This window comes from Prunus persica, chromosome G7 (genome assembly GCF_000346465.2).
Source record: "Prunus persica cultivar Lovell chromosome G7, Prunus_persica_NCBIv2, whole genome shotgun sequence".
Taxonomy (NCBI): Eukaryota; Viridiplantae; Streptophyta; class Magnoliopsida; order Rosales; family Rosaceae; genus Prunus; species Prunus persica.
The window spans coordinates 8,066,107-8,091,773 of record NC_034015.1 but is presented as its reverse complement, the minus strand read 5'-3'; the positions used below and the strand labels follow the sequence as shown (position 1 = coordinate 8,091,773).

At 35.6% G+C, this 25,667-nt stretch overlaps 3 protein-coding genes across 3 annotated transcripts; 1 reads left to right on the top strand and 2 right to left on the bottom strand.

The window, feature by feature from the left end:
* Positions 12,586 to 13,217, top strand: LOC18770376. Its single transcript, XM_020568786.1, has 2 exons — positions 12,586 to 12,760; positions 12,848 to 13,217. The coding sequence occupies exons 1-2, from the start codon at positions 12,691 to 12,693 to the stop codon at positions 13,201 to 13,203; spliced, it is 426 nt and encodes a 141-aa protein (XP_020424375.1). The 5' UTR covers positions 12,586 to 12,690; the 3' UTR covers positions 13,204 to 13,217.
* Positions 14,124 to 18,703, bottom strand: LOC109950280. The gene is made up of 5 exons (XM_020568787.1): positions 18,508 to 18,703; positions 17,555 to 17,644; positions 15,242 to 15,278; positions 14,851 to 14,925; positions 14,124 to 14,450 (listed from the first exon to the last, which is right to left on the bottom strand). The coding sequence occupies exons 2-5, from the start codon at positions 17,627 to 17,629 to the stop codon at positions 14,323 to 14,325; spliced, it is 315 nt and encodes a 104-aa protein (XP_020424376.1). The 5' UTR covers positions 17,630 to 17,644; positions 18,508 to 18,703; the 3' UTR covers positions 14,124 to 14,322.
* LOC18770475 (putative receptor-like protein kinase At3g47110) lies at positions 19,699 to 23,074 on the bottom strand. Its single transcript, XM_007203281.2, has 3 exons — positions 22,565 to 23,074; positions 20,336 to 22,492; positions 19,699 to 20,177 (listed from the first exon to the last, which is right to left on the bottom strand). Exons 1-3 carry the CDS (start codon positions 23,058 to 23,060, stop codon positions 19,726 to 19,728), a joined length of 3,105 nt encoding a protein of 1,034 aa, XP_007203343.2. The 5' UTR covers positions 23,061 to 23,074; the 3' UTR covers positions 19,699 to 19,725.

Here is a 25,667-nt window from a genome sequence, read left to right as displayed (position 1 = left end):
GTATATTATTTAACACGTCGTTTTTATTAATTTACCGACGTGGATTTCTGTAATATACGTCGATCATACCGACGTTGATTTTACAATTTAAACGGCGGTTTTTTTGTAAGGACCGCCGTTGGTTTTAAAAATTTATTCTATAAATTTGTCGCTTTCATTCATTTTCGGTTTACATTTAAGGTTCCAAGTTCTTCCTCTCTCAGTCTCTCATGTCTCAAAGATAATAATTTGGATGTTTTCTCAAAGAGAAATTGAGCTTACTCGCATCAAATATATGTCCACAAGAAGAAGCTTGTCAACTAGCCTTCTCACTTCCTTGATCAAGCCTGATAGGACACTTAGTGCTTCTGAATACTCCTTGCTTTCCATCAAAAGAGATGCAAGCCTGGCCTCCACTCGCTGTCGAAGGAAAGTTCGCTTCTCAGGGAAATCTGAAGATCAGATGTGCCTGATCCTCTGCTTGATTTTCTTGCCTAAGAAGATCCGTCGGATTTATTGTGATAGCCTCTTCCTTTATCCGTAGAGCTTCAGAAGAAGAAGATGGGTTTCAAGAATGCGATAAAGAATAGAAATGGCTTCAGATGGCCTCTAAAGCATGAGCAATTGAATCAGTAGTTTCTGGGAGATATGATGAAGACATTGTCAATGCTTTGAACTACACAAGTCCTGCAGAAAGATATGTTAAAGAAACTGAAACAACGGCGGTTTTCTGTTCTACCGTCGTCTTTTCTCGTCGTCTATATTAAGTTACGATGGCGGTAGATTTATAATTACCGACGTAGATTATTTTGTTAAACGTCGTTAAGTGTACTACAACCGACGTGGATTTTAATTTTAAATTATAAATGGAGTTTTTTTTCCCGTATTCTTTCAGTTTTAGTTTTCAATTCCAAAGCGTGATAAATAGATTTTTCTTTCCCGAGGAAATTTAAAATGAGGGAAATTAATGTTCTAGAATTTGTAAACTAACACGACGCAATATTTGCAAATCTGTGTCATCTGTTAAGATTATGATGTGGAACAGAGTTCCATCTGGTAAGATTTCGTAACCCTTGGGATCTCAGACAAAACTGATTATGTCGGCGGTGTTCTATATAAACCGTCGTGGTTATTTCAATTCTTGTCATTAAGTAGATCTACCGACGTAGGATAAGAAAATCAAAGAAAAAAATTGTTAACAAAAATTCTTATTAAGACGACCGTTAAAATTAAAGGTACGACGTATAAAATGAATAAATACGACGATAAATTTTATTGTACGATTTAAAGATAACGTAGTAGAACTATACGAGAATGACGTCGATATATTTATATTTTCCGTCGTTGTAAATTAATTTAATACGGCGATATTTTGTATTTTAAAGCCGTGGATTTGTTTGTAATTATACGGCGTCTTATACGAAAACCTCGTCGTCTTATTTTATGAGTAAAAACGGCAGTTTTTATTGAAATCGTCGTCTTTACTTTCTACGTCGGTCGATTCATAACTTCTGCCGTTCTTTGTTGGCATTGATTTTACACTGCGGAAATCTGTTTCAAATAGACGTCGGTTGTTTAATTATGTACGTCGTTGTTTTTGAACAGCCATTTGAAACTCCATTTTTTAGTTGTCTAAGGTTGTATTACACGACGGTGTTTTTAGAACCGTCGTCTTTTTATAAACCACGACGGTTTTCACTTAGACCGTCGTTGTTTTCTGGTCGTCTTTTTCACTTTTTGTAGTAGTGAAAGCATATTATAGTTTGGATTATGTGGACAAATCTGCACACATGTCTTGGGCAAATTACAAGTGGCGAAAGAGATCTAAAAAGAAAATAGATATTTAGTCATATATCCATTCTTAGCACTAAAACTATAAATAAACCCTACACCATTTAATTTCTATAAATATATCCAAAAAAAACCCAAAAACTATAAATTGTATGTGGCAAAATTTTCCGTCTTTTCCTATGGTGTTTTAATGGCATTCAAGACCAGACTACAATGTAATGGACAATTTTTGTTTCAGGTTATTTTCATATGTTTATTATCAACATTTAAAGCTTGATTAAGTAACTTGTTAAGTTGGACTTTAGTCATCTGGATTTATTTTTTGTGGGGCTATACTTGGGTCCTTTTTTTAAAATTTTTTAATAAATGGTATAGTCGCGTGGCTATACTCTTAAATTTTACTTTTCCAAAGTTATTTTCTGTATAAAGAATTTAGTATTTTTCTGTTTAATACTCGTATTATATACATACGTGTGTATTTTTCAATAAAACTTCCATTTTCAGTATAATACTTCCTTTTGATTTTTTACTGTTCCATAGTTATTATACATTTAAAGAATTTATTAGCTTCCCGTTTAATATTCGTATTATACACATACGTATGTATTTTTCAATAATACTTTCGTTTGATTTTTTACTTTTCCATAGTTCTTTTTATTTTTTCTTTGCTAACCACTTTCCAATGACCTCATATCATATCATTAATGAACACATCATTCAAAGACAAGGGTAACTTGTATGGTATCATATCATCCAATTCATTCATTTCTTTGACAATGTATCTAATGTTGTTTGGAATTTCCAATCATTTACACAGTGAATTGATTTCATGTGCACAATATAAATACAACAATTGGTTCAGATTTGGTCATTTATATGTAACCATTTATTTGCAATTTTATTGGGCGCTAAGTATATAATCAGCATAGAGTATAAGAATGGCCAATGGGGTGAGATTTTTAATGTAAAAACTCGAGGTATCTCCTCTCCAAAATATATTTAAAGACAGTATAGCCACGAGCTATATTCTTTAAATAAAATATATATATATATAAGGAGTATAGCCGCTCAGCGATTATACTTTTTAAATATTCACTTTTAGGGATGTTAAAAGTAGATAAATGACTCGATAAAGTATCAAGAAATTGGTTTCCATTCCACTGCCAACTTGAACTTGATAAAGGATATGTCAAACGAAAGTAAAGTAATGACTTATGTGGGGTTGTTCCTTCCTTGCTGGAATAATATTAAGCAACCAAACCAACTTAATTACATTTACATATATAGCCAACCTACTGCTACTAAGGGCTAGTTTGGCATTGCTGTGTTTTTAAAAAAACTGCTTCTGCTGTGCTGCGAGAATAATCAGCTGTGAAAAAAATCAGTTAGACGTTTGGTAAACTATATTTGAAAAAGTGTTGTGAGTAATCAAAGTGTTTGGTAAAATTTTATCAAAATTGCTTTTAGTGTGTATAATGACAAAAAAGGACATGAATCATGATGAAATTATTTGTTGTTTTCTTATTTCTTTTTCTACTTCAATTTAAAATATAAAATAAAAAAAACCTTTACGCTACATTTTTTTTTCTTTTTTTAATTTACAATTTTTTTGAGTCAGAACATTTTCGTCTCTTTGAATCTTTCTTTTTTTTCCAGATCTCTGCATCCCTTTCTGCTGCTCCTTTTTCACCTGCTTCTTCTCCTTCCTCCTGTCACCTGCTTCTTCTCCTTTCTCTCTGCAAATTTTTTTTCTTTTAAAAAATGTTCTCTTCTACTCCTTCTCCTTGTTCTATTTTTCTCCCTCTGCCCAGAGAAGTCGTCCTCCTTACACAGTCATCATCGTCGTCTACAGTCCAAGCTGTGGAGTCTTCATCGTTTGTCATTGCTGTCATCGTCGTCGTCTACAGCCCATGGTCGGAGGTTGTGGTTGTGGTTGGAGCTTGGGTGGGGTTTGTTGCAGACGACGAATAGAAAAAGGGATGTGAGGTAGAACGAATAGGAAGAGGGATGGTTGTGAATGAACAGAACGAAGAAGAAAATGGGAGTTTGTAGAATGGAGAAAAAGAGGAGTTTGCGTCGCTCGATTTGTATTGGAGGGACAAGGATTGTCTATTTGAAAAATAAGTAAGGGCATTATGGGAAAGTAAAACATTCATTAAACCACCGGTTAAATTTTTTTTAAAGCAGCTTTTAAAAGCTGGGTTTTGCCTGCTTTGAAAAAACAGCGGTGATTGACCGCAATTTTTTTTAAAAGCGCATTTCTGATGTTTACCAAACACCATGGTTTGTCAAAATTTTTATTAAAGCAGCTTTTTTAAAAATTTAAGCACTACCAAACGTTATCTAATACTAGTGCTTGATTCTTTTTTGGTTGGCAAGCTTTTTACCCTCAAGTTTTACCATCCTCTAGAATAATACTAGGCAACCAAACCAACTTATTAATTACATTTACATATATGGCCAACCTACTAGTACTAGTGCTTGGTTCTTGGTTGGCAAGTCTTTTACTCCACTGGACCCCGACACTTGATGGATGGATCGATGGATGGTTGGTTGGCAAGCTTTTTACCTACAAGTTTTACCATCCTCAGTCTATATTATATATTCAACCCCTCACCCCCTACTTCTCCACTACTAGTTTATATCCTTTGAGGACTTGACATTTGTATAATCGTGCATGTATATTGTAATGCCATGGTGTTCACTCACTAAATTGAAAGAGTACCACCGACTTTTTTGAACAGATTAATTAGAGCATTTACAATGGATTTCTTAAATTATCTTGTTAGATAAATTTTATGGAGGAATTGAAAAATTACAACCCCAACCATGCTCCCTATCCACCTCCTAAAATAGGGAGACTTCTAGGAGCTCTTAAATCTAAGGAGAGAGAAATGACTCATAGTGACTCCCTATAATTTAATGTTGCTTTATTTAATGAGTATTTCAAACCTTTAATTAATGTTAACTATTTTTTATAATATTTTTTTATAATAGAGATAGACCAATTAAAAAAGAGTTATAGTATTTATGACTCCTTAAACTAGAGAGCATGATTGGAATTTAAATTTTTTAAAGAGCTTCTAAAATAACTTTTATATGTTTTTAGCTAAATTTTGACTAAAAAATAGAGAGCATGATTGTGGATGCTCCCCAACCATTTCTATTTCCTAGACATTAACCCATGAATTTTGAAATGTATGTATAAAACCCAAATTCAAACTAAAATAAAAAAAAAATCATAATGCTCCTACATATTTACATTGTTTGCCACCATACTTCAAATAAGTCAACCTAACGATTTTCAAGCATGTTATTAAGTTCCTCATTTCTAAGATACTTCATAATTTACAGCGTATCAATAACTATGTTTATTTTTTGTGGGCATTCCCTCTAATCCCTAAATGACTTTGAAGAAAAATAACTTTGGAGTTAAGCTCAATTTACTAGAAAATAATTATGAATGTTATTGATCAAGGTAATATTCCTCCGGTGGAAGCCCTGCGCTCCACCAAGCCCAACCTTTTATTATTTTATTATTTTATTGTAGTTGAAATGGATGACCCAGGTTTTTTCAAACAACAAATCTAACCCTCCAAATGAAATGGGACTACATATTCTTGGGACAATTTTTTTAATACAAAATCTGTAGGCAATGATTCAATTTTCCATTGAATCCCACGGCCCAGCCTTCCTCCACTCCAAATTCTTCAAAAGTGTTCATATAAAATGCTTTTTTTGCCTTCCTCGAGCCCAAAATGCCTTATTTGGCGACATATATCCACAACAACTTTTTATTTTTTTATTTTTTGGCAATTTGGATTTTTTTGTTGAAATGTTTATAAAAAAAACAAAATTAAAATAAAATTAACAAAGATTGGCCATTAGAACACCATATAGGAAAACACAACAAAAATTGGCCATTAAAATATGTAATCATGCATGCATCTTTGATTAGGATTTTGCAAAGGACCCAGTGTAGCTGTTTGGAGTAATTGTTCCCTCAATAAAGTTTTGGGTTCGAGTCTTTGCATCTGTATAGTGTGTGTGAGTTTGATATATTATCGCTCCCCTCAATAGAAAATGTTCTAAAATTTTAAATTTAAAAAAAAAACTAGGGTTTTGATGAAACCTTCCTATTGAAATAAAATAATCAGATCGCTACTAAATTCATATTTAGAGTTTAATATTTCATTGAAATCATTTGGCCTGCAAATGTTTCACATTTTTTTTTTTTGGGTTCTTTTTCCCTTCCTACCCTGTCCATGGATTCCTATTAATTACACTTTCTAACCTCATTTAGAGAATCCGATTTTGTGTCCAAGTGATTTTCCATGTTTGCAGCTTTTTTTTTTTTTTTTTTCCGCCTTAATTCATTTCGATATTATTATTATTATTATTATTTTTGTTGTTATTAAATGGAGAAGAACATGAATTGAATGTCGATTTCAATTTGAAGATAAGGGTAACTTGTATGGTAACTTATCACCTTCACATTTTGCGTTATGATTTATTCACATGGCATACCATATTAACTCCTTGTTGTAAATGTATGTAGCCTTTCTTTTTTTTTCCCTTCTTCCAGATGATATAGACCTTGATTTCTTGCATATTAATTATTCCTCTTTTTTGGTTGTTCATTCCTCTGGTTGTGTACCTACAAATTATTTGATCATGCACATACACATACACATTTACTCGTTATGTTTTTATTGATAATAGGTGCATTGCATATATAAAAGAGGTACGTTGTTTTTATTGATAATGTCAATTTAGCTATTATCTCTTTTTTATAATAATTTAAATATTTTGTTTTTGCTCGGGGTCTGATCCCTTTGAAACTTTGGCCCGGCTGGGGTAAAAAAATTGGGATCTAAATATTATAGAAAATAAGATTTTAAGCTTGATTAAGTAACTTGTTGAGTTGGACCCTAGTCATCGGGTTTTACTTATAAAAATAGGGTTTTATTTATAGATTAATAAGGTGATGGGCTATTTATTAAAAAATAATAATAATAATTAAAAAAAAAGACCTATCAAGTTAAACCTCAAGAATCATTGTGAATCTTCGACCAAAAGAAAAAGAAAAAATTGTGAATCAATCATCCATCAGCAAATGAAGACATTTGACTTTTAGTTCCTTCATAAAATCCTAGGCAGATATAAACCAGAAGAAACATGCTGAAACCAAAGGATATATTATATACATGGTTCCAAACTTAAAAAAATGACAAAAATATTACTTTTTTGAGGTGTAGTGTAGGCCCTTGATTTTTCAAACCTTGTTGGCTTCTGTCATATAGATATTATAGATTCGTTACTCTCTTTCTCACATCATCACACAATTAAACGGTTAGTTGGACTTTCACTGGAAAAAAAAGGGGTTAGTTGGACACTCCACTCCAAAAGGAGAAGTGTGGGAGACATAGAGATGGAGGGACGTCTGCAAAAATACAGTTGAAAATGACTAGACCAAGGGAGGATTCTCATACAATAAGTTTTGGCTAAAATACAGAAGAAAACTTCAATATTGCTCATTGCATCATATCATCAGCAGCAACCTGATAGAAATAAGCACATTATAGTTAAAATGTTGAGAAAACCAAACCAAATAGTGAATAAACAAGTTTAAAAAATAAGTTGGATCTAAACCTAAATCAAACAAGTAGAGACATTGTCTTGTAATTAGGGGTGGGCATCAATCCGGCCGATCCGGTTACACCGTCCGAACCGATTATATTGGTTTGGTTTGATTTAGTTTTGACCAAAGAAAAAGTCAACAGTTTTAAAAACCGATCCGAATTCGACTGATGTTTGAGAATTTTGTAAACTGTCCTAAATCAAACCGAACCGATTAGAAATATATTTATTATTTGTTAATTATATTTTACATGTGGCAAGGCTTGAGTGGTTATTTGTAAGTGTTATCATGCACCATTCCGCACATGATTGGACTCCAAAAGCCTGAAAAACTCATCCATAACTAAAACTCACGAATCTAGTCTCTCTCCACCTCTCCCTCACATTTCTCTCAGCCTCTCCTTCGTTTCCTAACCCTAGCCGCACACAACACTCACTACTCTCATCTCATTGCATCATTTATCTCCATCTTCATCACCTTTGGCAGACAATGTCATAACCTTTGGCCTCTTCGTCTCCCCAGTGTAACCTCTCTCTCTCTCTCTCTCTCTCTCTCTCTCTCTCTCTCACTCTCACTCTCACTCTGTAGATTTGATGGTTTTCTTGTTCGCGTTTCTGATTTGGGTTCATATCTCTCATGGCTTTTGACTTTAATGGCTTCATAACTTCATATATCTCATGTTTAATGTGTTGTAACGTTTAATGCGTTTGAATGTTTAAATTTCTATTTTTTTCTTCTTCGGTGAAATTACTGGATCTTCTCATTAGTTAGACACATATGGGTCTTCATTTTGTCTATTTTCTAGTGAAATTAGTAGGTCTTCTATTAGATTAGCTCATCAAAAATTTTTTGGGTGCTAACTGTGCTGTGATGAAGAAAATGATTGGGAGAGGGAGAGAGGTGGGTTATACGACGGTGATGTGTGGGTGCAATGGGGTGGGGTGGGTGGGATTTGCAGAAAGTTAAAAGAGAAGATTGGGTATTTGATTTATATATAAGGTGGAAGAGTTTGGGGGGCGGGGGGCTATAGTATAATAGAAAATAAGCAAGGTGATAGTACCGATGATTAATTATCGGATAAGAGAAAATATAAATAAATAAAAATCGAGGGAAATGTCCCTGATTGGCTGCTTTAGTGAGTCGTGGATTGCCAACGTGGACGACTTGTATTTTTATCATAATGTAAAGTAAACTACAGATTAAAGTGCATGCATGAAAAGGGACTGGTTAGGGTTCAACTCAAATTCAAAGCTGACATGGCGTCCTCTAGCTTGAGCATCACCACATTGGACTTCGGGAGAAACAAATCTACCTTCGTTTTGAAAGCCTCCAATGAGGCCTCAAATGCTTCAAGGGCATTGTCCCATGGGGTTCGGATGACTGCATCCCTTTTATATTTAAATGGGGCAGCGGCTTTGAGGCTCACATGTTTGTCAAAAGCATTTTGCCATGATTTTTCGCAAGGAATCAAGGAGAGAAGAAGTTCTTGCAAATGCACAATATATCTCAGCTTGGTGTAACTAATTATCCCTCTTGTATTACCATTTACTTAAATGTAAATTTTGAGTGAATAGTTTTCCACATTTAAGGACTTGCTAGCTTCGTCTATGTATTTTGAAGCAGATAATTTCAAAACATAAATGTGAGGTATATATTGTTCAGTTTCTGAAGTGTCTACTATTTATAAATTTTGAGTTGTAGTTTCAAGAATTTGAAAATCTAATATCAAGCGTATTGGTATGGCTTCTCCCTTGCAACCTGGACAGCTCAGGTGTGAAATGCTGCCAAAAGCCAGTTAGCATAGCAGCCAGCCAAGGACATTATTTCAGTAGCGTCCAGACATAGGCAATGTCTTCTGAGATGTAGAACCAAATGATGGGTCAAATCTTTATGTGAAAAGCTGAATACAAATCAACTATTACAATTCTAGAAATATAATTAGCCTGGTTCACATACCAAAACACAAAATCAAATGACCTGCAAAAACAATTCTTGTATGTTATGCAATACCAAGCCAAATTTTGTCATTGGGTCTCTCAAGTCAAATTCTGTCATCTGATCTCACGATGGTGGCATCTTTTCTTTACTACAATTAAGATTGCCATTTAAAAATTGGCCCATATCAGAAAACAAAAGTATGGGCCTTATCTCCAGAAATCAGTCCAAGTGACTTTAGAAGCCCATACTTCTGTAAAGGGAAAATGGCAGAGGTTTAAAAACACGAAAACTACAGTTAAGATTGCCATTTAATGGTAACTTAATACCAAGCAGATAAAAAACCTCCAAAAATTGGATTAAGCCCAGCCTCTGAAAAATTCTCATCACTTGATCTCAACCCTCAAAGAAAGCCAGCAGATCTTTTTTTACTAAAAAATGTTTTCTCAAAAGAGCCTCACGTGACTTTCTGACTTTAGAAAAGCCAAAATTTTCAACTATCACAGAAGAAGTTATGGGAAGTTAATAAAGATAGGTCTTACAGGAGAACTTATTCTCCATTTTTTAGCCACGGAAAGAAGATCAAATCCTCTCTCCATATACAGAGAAGCTCTGCACCAAAGCAGGTTATATTTCCAAGAGATAAGCAAGTTACAGTTTCAAGAGATAAGTAGGGAGCAAGGGAGTTGTTCACCAGGAAAAGTAAATTGACCATCATGGCGGATTGTGTTTTTACAAGGAACAAACAGAGAACAAGAAGAGTTGGTTTTCGTTTAGGAAAAAGCAAGGAAAAGACCACCATGAAAACTGACTGTTAATGGTTCTTCTCTGCCAAAATAATAACTTCCCTTTTTGTGGTATTTAAAAGGGAAGATCTTTTTGAAAGATCTGCCGCCCATTATTAAAGATTAAAAACCCCACTCTAGCATTTTCAATAGATATGAGAGGAGGTGAACAAATCAAAAGGCAGCCAAAAAAATCAATCAAGACAAAAACTCTCAAATTCATACTGACAAATTTAAAAAGATCAATTGATCTCAAAAGCCTTCAGACACTGAAGCAACCAAAGCCCTTTGTTTCGCAAGAAACAAATCAGCCAGAATTCAAATCTCTGATTTCAGTTCAGCTCAGATAAACAGTTTTACGAAGCGAGATTTCTCTCGTTACAAATTTGGTTTAGCACAAACCAAGTGAAGCAGAGTCCAGGTTTTTTACAATATGAAAACCTCAACAAATTTACAGAAAACCTTGATCAAGCACAACAGGTACTACAGTGCAGCTCCAGCTCAGTGATCATCAATTCAACCACTTCTGCCATTTTCAGATTAAAGAGGCCCCAATTCTGCCTTTTCAAAAAGCCTTCAAGGGTTTGAAATAAATCGAAGCTCTGCCAAACTCAAACATTGGTATCGATTTCAAGCTGAAACCTATCGGTTGAAGGTGTTGACGATTCAATCTAGCATAGAAACATCCAATTCAGCCCAGTTCAGAGCCAGCTATCCAAGCAGAAATCAAAGTCCAACGTTCTGTTGTCTTTTTTCGGACTTGGCATTTCTTTTTTTGGACCTCCACCATGACTGGCATGGCCATAACAAGAGAATCCTCTCATTGCATAGATAGCTGGAATACCATGATATGGAGAAATCCAGGCAGAACCTCCACCTATTCCACGACCAGTGGTCCCACGCGATCAGCCAGTAGCACTTCTGCCTGAGCAACTAGCCGTGTTGCGACAGACCTAGAAGGATGAAGCCTAATCCATTTCCTCCACTAGCAAGAGGCAGGAGAGGCAGATGGGGAATCAACCTTTTTGCCAACAATGACAGGAACAGGCCGGGGGCAAACTGGAGAAATCATCCAGATTTTGAAGAGAAAGAGGAATATAGGGAGGAAGTCATGCCCAGACCATACAGAATGGAACAGAGGGCTGAGCACAATCAGCCAGAACTAGGTCGGAATCTACATCCAGTCAACGCCTTAAATGACATGGGAGCACTACAGAGAATGATCAGAGAAATGATGGAGTCCGAGGCTAGAAAAGGAGAAAGGCCCACCTACAGGAAGCCATATCCAGCTTATATTGATCAAATGCCTCTATCCCCAGGTTTTAAAGTGCCAAACTTCACTTTGTTCAACGGAGAAGACACCTATGTGTCATCAGTTGAACATATAGGCAGATTCTTTGTCCAGTGCATAGCCATAGAGAATAATCCTCTGCTAAAGCTCAGGCTTTTTGAAAATTCTCTCTTTGGACAAACCTTTACCCGGTACACTAACTTAACAGCCAATTCTATTCAAACATGAGAACATATGAAAAATGCTTTCCATGATCAATATTACTTCAGAATTCAGCCAGAAATCACCATCACCATTGTTCAGGTCAGCAACTCTGTGTCTTTTGGCCAGGCAGATTTAAGCAGTGTTTTGGTTTTATATGATAGATTTGCAAGGCATTTTGTTGTTCCAATTACTATTGCTTCATGATTTGTGCCTAGATTTATGGTTTGTAACTTGTGAGGTTTATTCTATACCATTGATATGAACCCTTATTGTGATCCGGCGCGTAAATTAGTGGACAACAAGTATTGAACCATTGGTTTTCCATTTGAGCCAGCGAATGGAGAAGTGAACACAAGACCATTTGAGTTTTTGACAGAGAGGGTGATGGATTTGGGTGGCTTTTTCACATACGTAAATGGCCTCAATGGCATCTCAATTAATTAACTGATAAATGAAAGAAATAACTATATCTCAAAAGAGAAAAGAAAATGAAGAGCTAACTATAAAAACATGAATAAAAACCAATAAAGTAGTGACTGTTGAGTTGATTGAAATTATTAGATTCCTTCTCGAGTGTAGTGAGCTAAGATCAACTCGGTCGAGTCACTTCTCTTCACGACATGCTCACGACAACAAAGCAGATTTTTTCTGCAAGACTAGAACATAGCAGATTTTTATTCTTCTTCATTCCAGCACTAAAGTTTTTATACATCCAATTGCAAGCTTTCCCATAAAACTCAACCAAGCTTTAGATAGAGTTACTTCAGACAAGGCTTCTCTTCATGACAGTCCACCTTCCATACCCCATTTCTTCAGGATCATTCTAGATAGGATTTCTAAAAACACCAGTACATCTTAAGCTTCCAAGTGGTGCAGAAATGGAAATAGAACTCAGAAGATCCAAGGATGGTTGGGTTTGGTTTGACAAGGGTTGGCCAGAGTTCTCAAAGTTGTGCTCTCTTGACTATGGTAATTGACTAGTCTTTGGATATGAAGGGAACTCCAACTTCCATGTGTTTATATTTGATAAAACTGCTACAGAAATTTAATATCCTAAGCCCGGGATGGAAGAAACTGATTCTGATTCTGAAGATGATGATGATGAGTCAGGCCATGCCAGAGGAGAAATCAAAAGTACGTAATGTTATATTTGGTCTTGTATTCTTTACCTATATTATGTTTTCTACCAAAACAAATTACGATACAACCTTATTCTAACAGGAGAGAATGATATGCCAACAAAGAAAGATTTTGGAGGCTCATCTAGCAATCAAATATTCGTTAAACGAACACCTGATGTCCTTGGGAGGACGCATCCATTGACTAAAAGTGAAAAAGCTCTGGCTCTTCAGAGAGCCAATGCTTTCAAATCTGAATATCCTTATTTCTTGGTTGCCATTCCACCGGTTTATATCCACCGTGGTTACCTGGTAAGCTTTCCATATAACACTCTGGTAACTCCTATTTCTAGATATCAGTGTGAGAAAAGATTAAGCATAGATAGTTCCCTCTCAAAGAGCAAAAAACAAAAAACAAAATCTTATATATATCCCCTTTTATTGAGGGACGCCCTTTAGGGTACCCTACAATTTTTTCCCCAATGATCCAAACCATCTATTTTTAAGTTCTTCATTCATAGATCATCTTTACAAAAAATTAGACAAATCGGAAACCGTTTCGACATCCAATTATGTATTACAAAATCAACGAACACGGTGCTTCAAGAAAGTACTAAAATTTCAATAACTCAAATGAGTGGTCAAATGATATTGGATTCAAGTAATTTTTTGTAGAGATGATCTTTGAATGAGTATGTACAAAATAGACTGTTTGGATTAGTGAAATACAATCCGGAGTGGGGCCTACAAGGGGTGTCCCTCAAATAACTTATTTGAGAAATCCCTCAATGGAAGCTCTATATATATATATATTCCTAATTTCCTTTTTGCTTTAGCATTTGCCATCCAAGTTTGCAAGGAGACATCTTGTCAAGCAGCCTGCACGTAACATAATCCTTAAGATTTTAGATGGAAGAACTTGGCTTGTCGAATTCAAGTATGAAACTTCAATAGCTCGATTCCAGCGTGGCTGGTTGGCGTTTGCAAGGGACAATAATTTGAAAGTCGGTGATATGTGTGTTTTTGTGTTGATTGACTGCAATGAACGTTTATTTGAAGTTTTTTTTTTTTAATCGCACCAACAACGCTGAAGATTGCCCGTCACCAGGTAAATCTGTTCATTTGTGAATATATGCTCATTATGTCATTGTAACTTACACAGATTCTGTTCTTTTTTCTGTAATTTTGGGGAAACACAGGCCATGGTGGAGTAGCAATTGATCGAGTTGCGAAAAGGAGAAACCCCATAATTAAAGTTGAAACTGATTGCACCACAAATTATGAACATGGTGTGTCTTGCTCTCTTGGTCCTTCTCTTGAAATTGGTTAGTCCACCAGAATGAGAAATTCCCAAAATTAAGGTTAAGGAATTCAGATTATACTAGCAATAAAGCCCGCGCGATGCTGCGGGTTTTGAAATTACGTAGACAAAATAAAATTGTTTATATATACAATGAGATTTAACTCGTAGCATTATGCTTAACTAAGGAAGTATAAGTGGAAAAAAAGGAAATCACATATTTTACAGGCTACTTGTTATGTTAAAATAGTATACATGTTTGTATATACATTGAGATGTTAATAGTGGGAAGGAGCTATTAAAATAGCAAAATTTGAATAGTTTTGAGCAGCACGTTGTTTAATTCGTTGGGCTTTGTTTTGCAATTTCTTCATGACTTTTCTTCTCTTTGATGGAGGTCTTGACTCTGTTATAAAAAAGTGGGAAAATAGCAAGTGTTAATGTTGATGAATGGGGAAAATTGAGTTATGACAATAATCATAAACATCTAATTATGTATAAATAGGAATAATATAATTTTACATTTTAATAAAAAAGTTATAAATGGTTTTCCAATCGAAGAAACACAAAATAACGAAATTAAATAAGAACTCAATGTTTTTCTTTACTTTTAAGATATGAATAATATGAAAGTAAACATATTTTAAATTCTGTGTTCATCTGAAGGAAAAGGTTGTGGAAGAAAAGAAAAATACAAACATGAAAATGCAGAAATGATGAGCAAACAAACATTACAAAAATAAAGAAATCAGTACCAAAAAAAATAGTAGAGAGTATAAGGAATAGAGAGGCAATCATGAATATACCTTTAAAGCGAAGAATGGTTAAACAATTTGGGCGAACGACTGCTTCTCGTATTTGGATTTCGTACCCAAGCTCACCTGAAACAATCAAAATTTCATGGAAGCCTGAGATTAAATCAGGGGGAAAACAACATAAGGAAGAGAGCAGGAAACACGTAGTACTAGAGGCAAGTCGAATTTTGTGAAGGAATTTTGAGGCAACACAAACGAAAAAAGAAAAAGTCAATAAATCAAAATGAAGAAACATTAACCTGAAAGTTATCTTCGCTTCTTTGCTTCAGTGATTGCTTATACGTCAGAGAGGTGAGAGACAATTGAATCTGTTGAGATAAAATTCCAAAGTTTCAATACAACATGTAGATTTGAATAACTTTTTAATTTTCATAAGTCATACCTGAAGCAATTGGATGACTGCCTAACTGTGATTCATACTGAAAAAAAATAATAATAAAATAAACAGTAATTAGAATGAAGTACAACAACCACATAATTACATAGCCTCAAAATACAACCAACCAACCAACTTTAAGCAAATACTTAAATTTCAGGATTCTAACAGTCTAACTACAAAAGAATTCTAACATTACACATCATGAAGCATGAAACTTAAATTGAATCCATACAACTAAAAACTAATATGAAATGCACAGCAAAATCCAAGTACAAAGGAAAACATGATTAGACATTCATGAAACCCAGAACTGAAATCAGAGCGTTACCTAAGAAAAAAAAGGAAGTGCAGGGTGTCTTGCAAGTCATGTTCATCATGTTCATGCTTTAAAAAATCATAAACTAAAGTGAAACAATATGTGGATGCCAAAAAAAAAAAAAATGCAATTTAGGTAAGCGAAAGCAGAGATGGAGAGAAAAGGAAATTTGTTCATTTGTTTTACTTTGCTAACAATATCCAGAAAACACACAACTCAATTAATAAAATTTCAGATGGCAGTTTAACTATTTTGAGCTTAAATATTCAAGGAGAATAAGCACGTAAAATAATAATGAAAAAAAAAACTCTTGAGGAGCATGCCACTAATTTGTGACATGAATATAAGAAAGAATCAACATCTTCATAAAGACAGTTAGAAATCCAAAATGGTTGAAACTGCAAAACGAAGATATAGATATTTTCTTCAAAAATCCCAACTTCAGTGGTATAAAAAAAATAATTTATTGCACCCTTAATCCTCATATCAGAACAATCATTTGGTAGGCATGATTAGAAAAAAGGGAAATGCCAGGCCAACAAAAATTGCAGACACAGCCGTAGGATCATGGGTGAAACACCTTTCCAAATGTATGTTACTCCTTTTTGGAACCTTGATCTCTTGGAGCTATTCCAATAACAATAAGATCCTTAATGATTGCAAAACCTTGTCCCATTTTTTTAAAACCATGAATCTTACTTATTTTATGCAGTTTGACATTTAATGAACTCAAATGGAATGTCTTGCTGTAAACTCCAACTAACTGAGTAATATAACTTGAATGCCTTCATTGAAATAGATTCTTAAAAAAGGGAAATGCCAAGCCGACAAAAATTGAACTTAAAATGCATGTTCAAAGTAGTTAACAGAAAGACCCAAAAACAACCAAAGTAATGTGAACTTTCGAAGTAAGATGGAGAAGATTGAAGGATTAAGAGCCGCAACAACTGCACATCTCATATAAAAAATTAGAAAATCAGAATAGATGAAAACCATTTGGTGAACCAAAAATAAAAGAAAACCCCTACATCTATTAGTTGGAGAAACAAAGGAAAACGCCAGAAAACAGAATCAAAATGCTTCATAAATTACCATAAAGAACTTTTTTTTTTGGGCAGAAACGATAAAGAACTTAAGTAGACCAAATACGTGATTTACACCAAGTCAACTGCAGCTGGCTGATAATTTCATTGAACCCAACAAAATTAATTCACAAATAAATCAAAAATCCCAAACCAAAATGAGAGAGAGAGATTCATACCATTCACATCAAACCCATCAAATCTAAACGCTTTTATTCATACCATTCACATCAAACCCATCAAATCTAAATGCTTTATTCATTGGTGCTTTGGAGAAACAGCATATGTAATCAAAGAAATTCCATTTGGATCCAAAAATTAGAGATAGTAAACCCTAAACCCTAAACCGTTATCAGATCCATAACTTCTCTCCTTAAGTCTCCATTTCTCCTAAAAATTTATCATCTGTGTAGAGCAAACATAAATGCATTAACCAAGGACATGCAAAACTGCATCAGTCAGCAGTTCCTATTACTCCATTAATATACACTGCAAATCAAAGCTTTATCAATAAAGTCATTTTGCTCAAAACCCAGATACAGAGAGCTCACAAATACTTGAAAGCACATAACTTTAATCTTATTTAAGTAAAATTCAAAGGCCATTGACACCCTTTAAAACCACTCACTCTCTCTTGCTAACCACGAGGCGTATATATAGAGCCCCACTTTTGGTCTTAACTACCTAATGGGTAAGGATCTCAGATATCTTATACCTATAATAACTTAATCTTATGCTCTGTGCAGAACCGTTGCAATCCCTGCAGTGAGAGTTGCAAAGTAGGAGACACTATATTACTTAACAACAGGTTTATCATTGAACTCTAATTACTATTTCATAGACAATAATTGAATCATCACTTTACTTTTAATATTACAAAACTAACCAGATGTAAATGTATGTAATTGAGTTCCTTACCTCTCCAGCATTAAATATAAATCTTTCCTTGTCAAAGAATAGCAACACTGAAGGAGATGTATCCTGCGTATCCATTCCAGTCCCTAGCAACTGCAAAGAGTAGAAGCATGGCCAAATTATTAGCCCATGAAAAGGAAAAAAACAAAAGAACCAAACTCTGCATTCTGAAATTAGGATATACAAACTTTTTAAGTTTTCAATAAGTTTCCATTCAACGCAAAAATCTGCTTGGTAAATCAAACCCACAAACAAAAAAATTCTGAATTTTAACTTTTCTGAATTCTTTCTCGTCATCACTAATGTCCACAAACATAATTCCAATTTAGAAGTCAGATTTTCAAATCCCACATATTTCCCAAACCAGTCTTCTTCAAGTCAACTATGCTAAAACATTGCAATCAGTTCCCAGAATCACACTCCCAAATTTTCTTTCCCCTACCAAAACAAAAATTATCAAATTCAAATCCCCAGTCCCATAAACCAGTATAAGAACGAATTTGAATTAAAACCATGTAGTAAAAGAACGAACATATCTTTAAACAGAGCAACCCAAATAGCAGCATATCCTGCTTACCAAAACAGAGCTATCCTAAACCCTGTAACAAAAGAACCGGCATATCCAAATACCGATTTTCAGGGTTTACCAACTAATTTTTAATAACCAAACAGAAAACCTTATCAAAAGCAATCATATAGTAATCTAATAACTAAATTGTTTAACATGATTTCATCAAAATGATAACACAATCAAATCAATTTCAGTATTTGGATAAAATTTGCAAATCAATAACACAGACCCACTATGAGGAAAATTAGGGATTTGGACTTTTAGGGCAGCAAATTAAAACAGGTCTTATAGTTTAATCAAATAAGATCCAAGATATTAGTAACAACAAAAATGAAAAAGAAAAGCAACAAAAATCGAATGGAAAGATGAAGCAAAATTCACTTACAGATCAGTGAGAGAAAGAGACTGAAACAGAGAGAAAGCTGGAGTTCGATCTGAAGAAGAAGACCAACGCACGCCACTCCTATAAAAATCGAAGCCTCCAGATAATCTCCAACAGCAGACCGACCTCTTCCATCATTGCCCCGCAACCAGGCCAACCAACCTGGTTAGAAGCGAACCCAGCATCTGATAGAACGAAAGGCAAGCGGTTACAATCGAAGGAGAGGGGGGGCAAAACGGGGAACACACAAAGCGATTAACCAAGGGTAAAACCGTAATTTCACTGTGCTGATGAGAAAAATGAGTTTGAAAAACAGTAAAAATAGAAGGCATTTTCGTAATTTTACTGTGCTTAGCTACAGTGTTTAGTTGCATTGGGTTTTAGTATATATAGAATTTTGTTTCTTGTACTGTAGGAATTAGGGGTGGGCATCGGGACCGGAAAACCGGAACACCGAACTGAATCGGTGAAAAAAAACCGGAAAAAAAATCGGTTGACCAAAAAAGTCAACAAACCGGACCGAACCGGTTCCGGTTTTACATCTCTCCGCACCGGACCGGACCGATCATATATTTTATATTTATATTTTTACAAAATTTTAAAATCTAATGCCATATTTTAACTTTTATAATCACTAATTTTCCAAGTTCAACTTCAAAAAATTTTTAAATGTATGAATTGGATTATTTGTTCATTTTTAAGTTAAAAAAATAAGTTATTTATTATAATTTTTTTATAAAAAAAATTAAAAAAAAAATTTTTTAAAAAATTTTTAAAAAAAATTAAAAAATTAATAATCCGGTTCAAAACCGGACCGAAACCGGTTAGAACCGAACCGGCTGGTTTTTGAAATTTTTTTTGCCTAAACCGGACCAAACCGGACCGGTTAAATAATACCGGTTTCGGTTCCGGTTTGAGGTGAGAACCGAACCGAACCGGACCGCGCCCACCCCTAGTAGGAATGTACAAAAGGTTGAAGATTGGTGGGCAGGTTACTCAAAGGCCTTTAAGAGATTGAGGATTTTTTCCATCAAATTGGTTACCTTCCGCCTCTTAGCACGGTCAAGTTTACCACGTTATAGTTTGTGTACACTAACTTTTCTCTTTTCAAATGATAAGTTCACATATCTTGACATAGATAGGCTTACATTGCAGTAGATCATGTGCTAACCAGAGATAAAATATTACATTAAAATATTTTCTTTTACATTGCAATCATCATCATCTTCTTCTTCTTGTTGTTAAATAATTGAGATATGAGCCCCTAACTGCATTCATTTTGTTGACGACAACATCCATAAGCATCCGCTCTGTCGGTGATACGGCTGAGCATGAGATCCCTATTTGCATCACTGAAGCCACGCATTCCTCCAATCTTTTTACTTTGTCTGGGCTGGGATCCATATACCTCGCTATGGGTCTTTCTTGTATGTCAATTTCATATTCGACGTCGTGTTCTTCATCATCCTCCTCGTCATCTGTTTCAAGCAGCAATGAAGGCTCAACTATGTCCATGGCATGGTCAGGCAAAGCCATGGCTGTGAATTGGTGAATGCTTAAACCATCTTTGAACATGTCATCGGTTGGTCTTTTTCCTGTGAACATTTCTAGCAACAGTATCCCATAGCTGTAAATATCTCCCATTATGGAAACTTGGCTTCCCATGCCATACTCTGCATGTCAATGCATACATTAGGATGTTGTAGTTGATGGACCTTTAGAATTTATCTTATATATTTCAAAATTTTCTGATAATTCTTGTCCAGCAAAAAGAGTCAGCAATCTTTTTTATCAAAAAGTTATTAGGAAGTGAGGATTTTAAAATTTATACCTGGAGGAATGTAGCCTATGGAACCCTTTAGCCCAACTGACATGGTTTGAGTTTTGGTGGGATCATTTGATGCTTGTAAGAGGAACCTTGCTAAACCAAAGTCACCAACATGGGCTACCATATCTTCGTCAAGAAGTACATTGCTTGGCTTTAGATCACAATGAACAATGGCCGTTTCACAGTGGTGGTGCAGATAATCTAGTGCAGAAGCAACATCGATTGCGATATTGAGTCTTTGGATGAGGCTTAATCTCTTAGGCTGAGATTGTTCATCATCTCTTGGATGAAGCCACTGGTCTAGACTTCCATTTTCCATGAACTCCAGAACTAGACTTTTGAAGTCATTGCCCTGATTATCAATACTGGAGCAGACAGTTACGATCTTGAGAAGATTACGATGCCTTATGCTTCTTAACGCTTTGCATTCACCAATGAAACTCTTGGAAGCTCCTTCTTGTTGAAGGTTTAATACCTTAACAGCAACTACCGTTCCATCACTAGGGAATACTCCTTTGTAAACAGAACCGAAACTTCCCGAGCCAATCAGATTGTTCACAGAGAACCCATCAGTTGCTTGAACGAGTTGAGAGTAAGAAACACCTGATTTCCAATCCGTATAAGAATGCGAAGTGACTGGTCTATCTCTTGACTTTTTCACATATGAACAAGCAGCAAAGGAGAATGACAGAGCAATTAAAAATGCTAGTGCACAACTTATAGGGATGAATACTTTTGGGGCAAGTAATCCTCGAGGTGAATGGCGCATTTTGCTAGAGCATGCAGGAAGAAGGAATTCTGGAATTCCACCACATAGCCTATTATTTCCAAGGATTGAGACACCACTTGCATTTGAAAAGATCCCTTCTCTAGGCAATTCACCCTCAAAATTGTTATGAGAAATATTGAGATGCTTAAGAGATCCAAGATTTCCTAGAAACTCAGGAATTTTCCCTGATAAGTTATTACGTGAAATGTCTATTTCTTCCAAGCCTCTTAAACTTTTTAGTGTTTGGGGAATTGATCCTTCAAGTTTATTACCTTGCAAATGAAGACGCTCCAAACTAATACACCTGCCGAGGGTTCCTGGGATTTCACCTGATAACTTGTTTTCTGAAATATCTAACTCCCCAATATTTTTCAGATCACCCACTTCAGATGGTAGCGAACCAGTCAAAAAATTGTTAGATATGGATAAAAAAATTGAAAGGGATGAAAGCCCAATAACCTCTTTAGGAATGGTGCCACTTAGATTGTTACTTGAAAGGTTAAGTACCTGTAGACTTTTGCAGTTCCCGAAACTTGGTGGTATACTTTCCCCAAACTTATTCTCTTCCATGAGGAGCCTTGTCAATGAAGTCAAGTTACCTAGGGAGGACGGAATTGGCCCAGAAAATTGGTTAGCAAACAACTCAACACCCTGTAACTTCTGAAGTTTCCCGATTACATCAGGGACACTACCACCCAAATAGTTTTCTGCCACTACCAGAAGGGTCAAGTTTATAAGATTTCCAATGCCGTTAGGGATGCTTCCATGTATCAAATTGGTCCCCAAAGTAAGCCTTTTAAGCTGGGTAGAAAGGTTGGCGATTGATGCTGGCAATTCTCCTCCAAAATGATTATCATTAAGACCCAACACCTCAAGACTAGTACAATTAGCTAGGAAACTGAGAAAATTCAGGTCACCAGTTTTCCCACTTCCTAGTCTATTTTGATCAAAGTTGAGCCTAACTAAGCTCTGCAAAGTTGCAAGATTTTCAGCGGGGATTGGCCCAGTGAGACCATTTTCAGGAAAATCAAGCACTTGAAGTCTTGAAGCATTGGACAATGACAGAGGAACAGTTCCAGTGAACTTGTTGACCCCACCGGCAAATACTTCAAGATTAGGAAGAGTAATTCCCACATTAGGCGGTAGCTCTCCCTGCAGCTGGTTTTTAGTAACAGTGAAGTAGTATATGGATGAAATATTATAGATTGAAGTAGGGATCATACCAGACAGATTATTATCCCATAGTACAAATCTTCTTAAGTTTGTTAGACGCCCAAGTTCATGGGGTATGCTTCCTTGAAAATTGTTGATAGCAAGCACAAAATTTTCCAAAGATGAAAAGTTTCCAATCCAATGTGGGATAGTTCCAGTGAGATTGTTAAGACCAAGACCTAGACCAACTAAATTCAACAATGAACTGAGTTGGTTAGGAATTGACCCAAAAAGCTTATTGGAATTAAGACTGAGTACGCTTAGTTGCATACAGTGAGATATATTAGATGGAATTTTCCCACCAAAGGAATTGAAAGACAGGTTGAGATGTTGCAGGCTCAGTAGGCGACCGATTTGTTGAGGAATTTCACCATGAAAGCTGTTGTTCATCAGGTTGATTCCAGTAAGATAAGTAAGATTTCCCAAAGAAGGAGATAAGGAGCCTACCAATTTTTGAGCTTCCAGGTTCAAAACCATGACCCTTTTCGTGGCAGGGTTGCACGTAACGCCTAGCCAACTGCAGAGATGAATGGAATCGTTCCATGAGCTCATGATACGGAGAGGATCTTGAGTTATTCTTTTCTTGAAGTCTAGCAATGCCAGGCGATCAGATTCATTTCCAGAAGTGGATAGTGTTGCAGATTGCAGACATGCGGTCCACCATAAAAAAAGGAAAAATCTGAACAAAATCATGCTAGAATGAGTTTGTGAGTGTTCCATCTTGTTCTGAATGCAAAATTTATGCATGGAGAAAATCAGAAACCAAGTCTCATATAGATGAAAGTATAACAAGAAGAAATCTTTCTATCTATCTACAGAGCCAAAGGGTTTGTTGCAGTGTTGAAAAATAATTATGGATGGTCCCAGTGTTGAAAAATAATGCACATTTGGTGGAGATTTTTACAAGCTAGGCAGAATTTTCTATGATAATTTTTACAAGCTAACACTAGTCACCAACTTAATTGAAGCTATTAGAAAGTTCTAGTTGAAGCTACAATATGTGGCTGGAATTACAAGTTACAAGTTACTAGTTACTGTTGGCTGGAATTACTAGTTGAAGCTAGTTGAAAGTACTTCTGTCTTTAATTATAGCTCAACAGAGCTAATTAGAGGGAATTACCATTAACAAGTGTTCTATAGGGTTTACTGGGTATTTCATTTTTGGACTTTTGTTGCTGTTTTTCAATTATTATTATTATTTTAAAATTTACCAGGTTATTCCCAAGACGGGAGATGACGACCATTGTTTCCAACATGATCCTGCTACTAAGCCATATATAGGACCTGATTTCAGGTATGAGTTTGCTGTGTTCTTGAAATTTCTTCAGGAATAGTGTGAGTGAAATTTCTTCAGCCACATATATATATATAATTATATATATGTTGTCTATGTACTAGTTCTAAATCACCTCCGTTAATGATTTACTGATACTCACTAGGTTTGTATAGAGTTTCATTTCCATATATCCATCTTATGCAGCATGTACCAGTTACATTTGCCTGGAGTTTCGTCAAAAATAGGAAGCAAACCGTGACTCTTCAGGTCAGAGAGAGATCATGGGCTGTGAATTTGATTGGTCATACTAAACAATCAGGAGCTGAACTTTCTGGTGGCTGGCGTGAATTTGTGACGGAAAATGGTTTGATGGAAGGAGATGTTTGTATATTTGAGCTCATCGAGAGAAATGACATTGTACTGAAAGTTCACATTTTCAGATGTTGATTAGGCAAAGTTATGTCATTTAAAGAGGGATGCAGAGAGCTCAGTTATCACATTTTGCTATGTAAATGGACCACTATTTGCTGTAGGATATCTTGATACTTAGTCGCTTTGTAATTTTAATGGTGTTAATTGTTATGTTTTAAATATTTCTGATGTTAGAATCCTGGATTCATTCTAGGTGCAACTTTTACTATATTTTTTTTATGCATGGATCATCTTTTAAACTAAGTTTCCTAGGCAGACATGTATTCAAATCAATGTTTTGAAAGGCGAGGCGTAGAGGCAAAGCGTTTTTATTCGTGCTATGCGGGGCGTAAGCCTTCAGAACATAATTTATTTTCAATAAAGAAAATTGATAAATAATCCAATACCAATAAACTGTCGGGCTAGATTTTTATTGATCCTATAACATGATTACGTATATCAAATAAATCACCATCAGCATTTTAAGCAACTAAGGTGGACATCCATTGGGCTGGGCGGGGGGGGGGGGGTGTTTAGGCAAAAAAGTGGTTTCCAGCAACAAAAGCAAGCCCCGGCAGATGGTGGGACCCAGCAGACTGGGCTGGCCCGAGGGCAAGGCTTACGTCAGCCCTGCATCCAATTTTTTTTTAATCGTCCACGTGGCGCGCGCTGGGCTCTCCGATTAGATTTTTTCCAGCAATCCAACGGTAGCCAATTTTTGTGCAATAAAAAAAAGAAAAAAAAGGAAAAAAATACCAAAAAAATTACTGATTTTTTTTTCTCTATACCTTATTTCCATTTTCAACACTTAAGTAAATGTCTTTGTCCTTTTACTTTCATTTATTTTTATATTACTCCATTTACTTAAGTTTACAATGTAAATAAGGAAGTACCCCACATTTGGATTCAAATAAAAATACTAGAAAATCAAATTCCCACCAAATCAAAATATGAAAAATCGGTTTTAGTGCAAAATACGATTTAGGCTAAAAATGATGGCTCATAAGTAAATATATACTTCATATTAAAATTCCATAAAATCAAGTTTTCTTATTTGATGTGTAAGGAATAAAAGCCGCCAAAAATTATCTTGAGAAAATGATTATTCCGAAAACCATTTTTCATACTTAGTCAATATTGCACCTCCGCAAAATTAAAAAACATCATAAAATGCCCAGTTCTTGAACGCGCCTCACGCACGCTCCATAATTTTCACAGATCCCATTTTTCGCTGGTTTCATCAGCTGAGAGCTATCAAATTTGGTGGTTCCTCCGCCATTTTTTTTTTGCTCTTTGTGCTCATTTGAGCCATGGCTGAAGGACAGCCTGGGGTTTTTATGGAACTCCCCCGCTTTTCTAAGCGGATACGATCGTCGGAGAAACTCAGTTCAGTGTGCGAAGTCGAACCTGTTTCGATGGTCGATTCGTCTGCTTAAATTCTCCCGCCAGCACCTGTGCCCCAGTTTGTGGGTTCTGGAAGCTTTCGTGATAAGCTCATGAATCAAGTAAATTTGGCCAAGAATGTGGGTAGTGATGTTGACTCCTTGGAGGCAGATTATGAAGAGCTTACTGATAACGAAGATGTGGTTACTTCACGTGGGGATCGAGGACCAAGCATCCAATTCTCTGATCGTGTGATGAATAGGCTTTGCCAACCATGGAAGAAC

Coding starts and splice junctions, on each gene's coding strand:
- LOC18770376 (XM_020568786.1), top strand. CDS start 12,691: ATGGAAGAAACTGATTCTGATTCTGAAGATGATGATGATGAGTCAGGC. Junction 12,761..12,847: donor TGCCAGAGGAGAAATCAAAA/GTACGTAATGTT, acceptor TTATTCTAACAG/GAGAGAATGATATGCCAACA.
- LOC18770475 (XM_007203281.2), bottom strand. CDS start 23,060: ATGCATAAATTTTGCATTCAGAACAAGATGGAACACTCACAAACTCAT. Junction 22,493..22,564: donor TATGCAACTAAGCGTACTCA/GTCTTAATTCCA, acceptor TAGTTGGTCTAG/GTCTTGGTCTTAACAATCTC. Junction 20,178..20,335: donor CATAGGCTACATTCCTCCAG/GTATAAATTTTA, acceptor ATTGACATGCAG/AGTATGGCATGGGAAGCCAA.
- LOC109950280 (XM_020568787.1), bottom strand. CDS start 17,629: ATGGATACGCAGGATACATCTCCTTCAGTGTTGCTATTCTTTGACAAG. Junction 15,279..17,554: donor TTATATTTAATGCTGGAGAG/GTAAGGAACTCA, acceptor ATTTTTTTTCAG/TATGAATCACAGTTAGGCAG. Junction 14,926..15,241: donor CAGTCATCCAATTGCTTCAG/GTATGACTTATG, acceptor TGATTGTTTCAG/GTGAGCTTGGGTACGAAATC.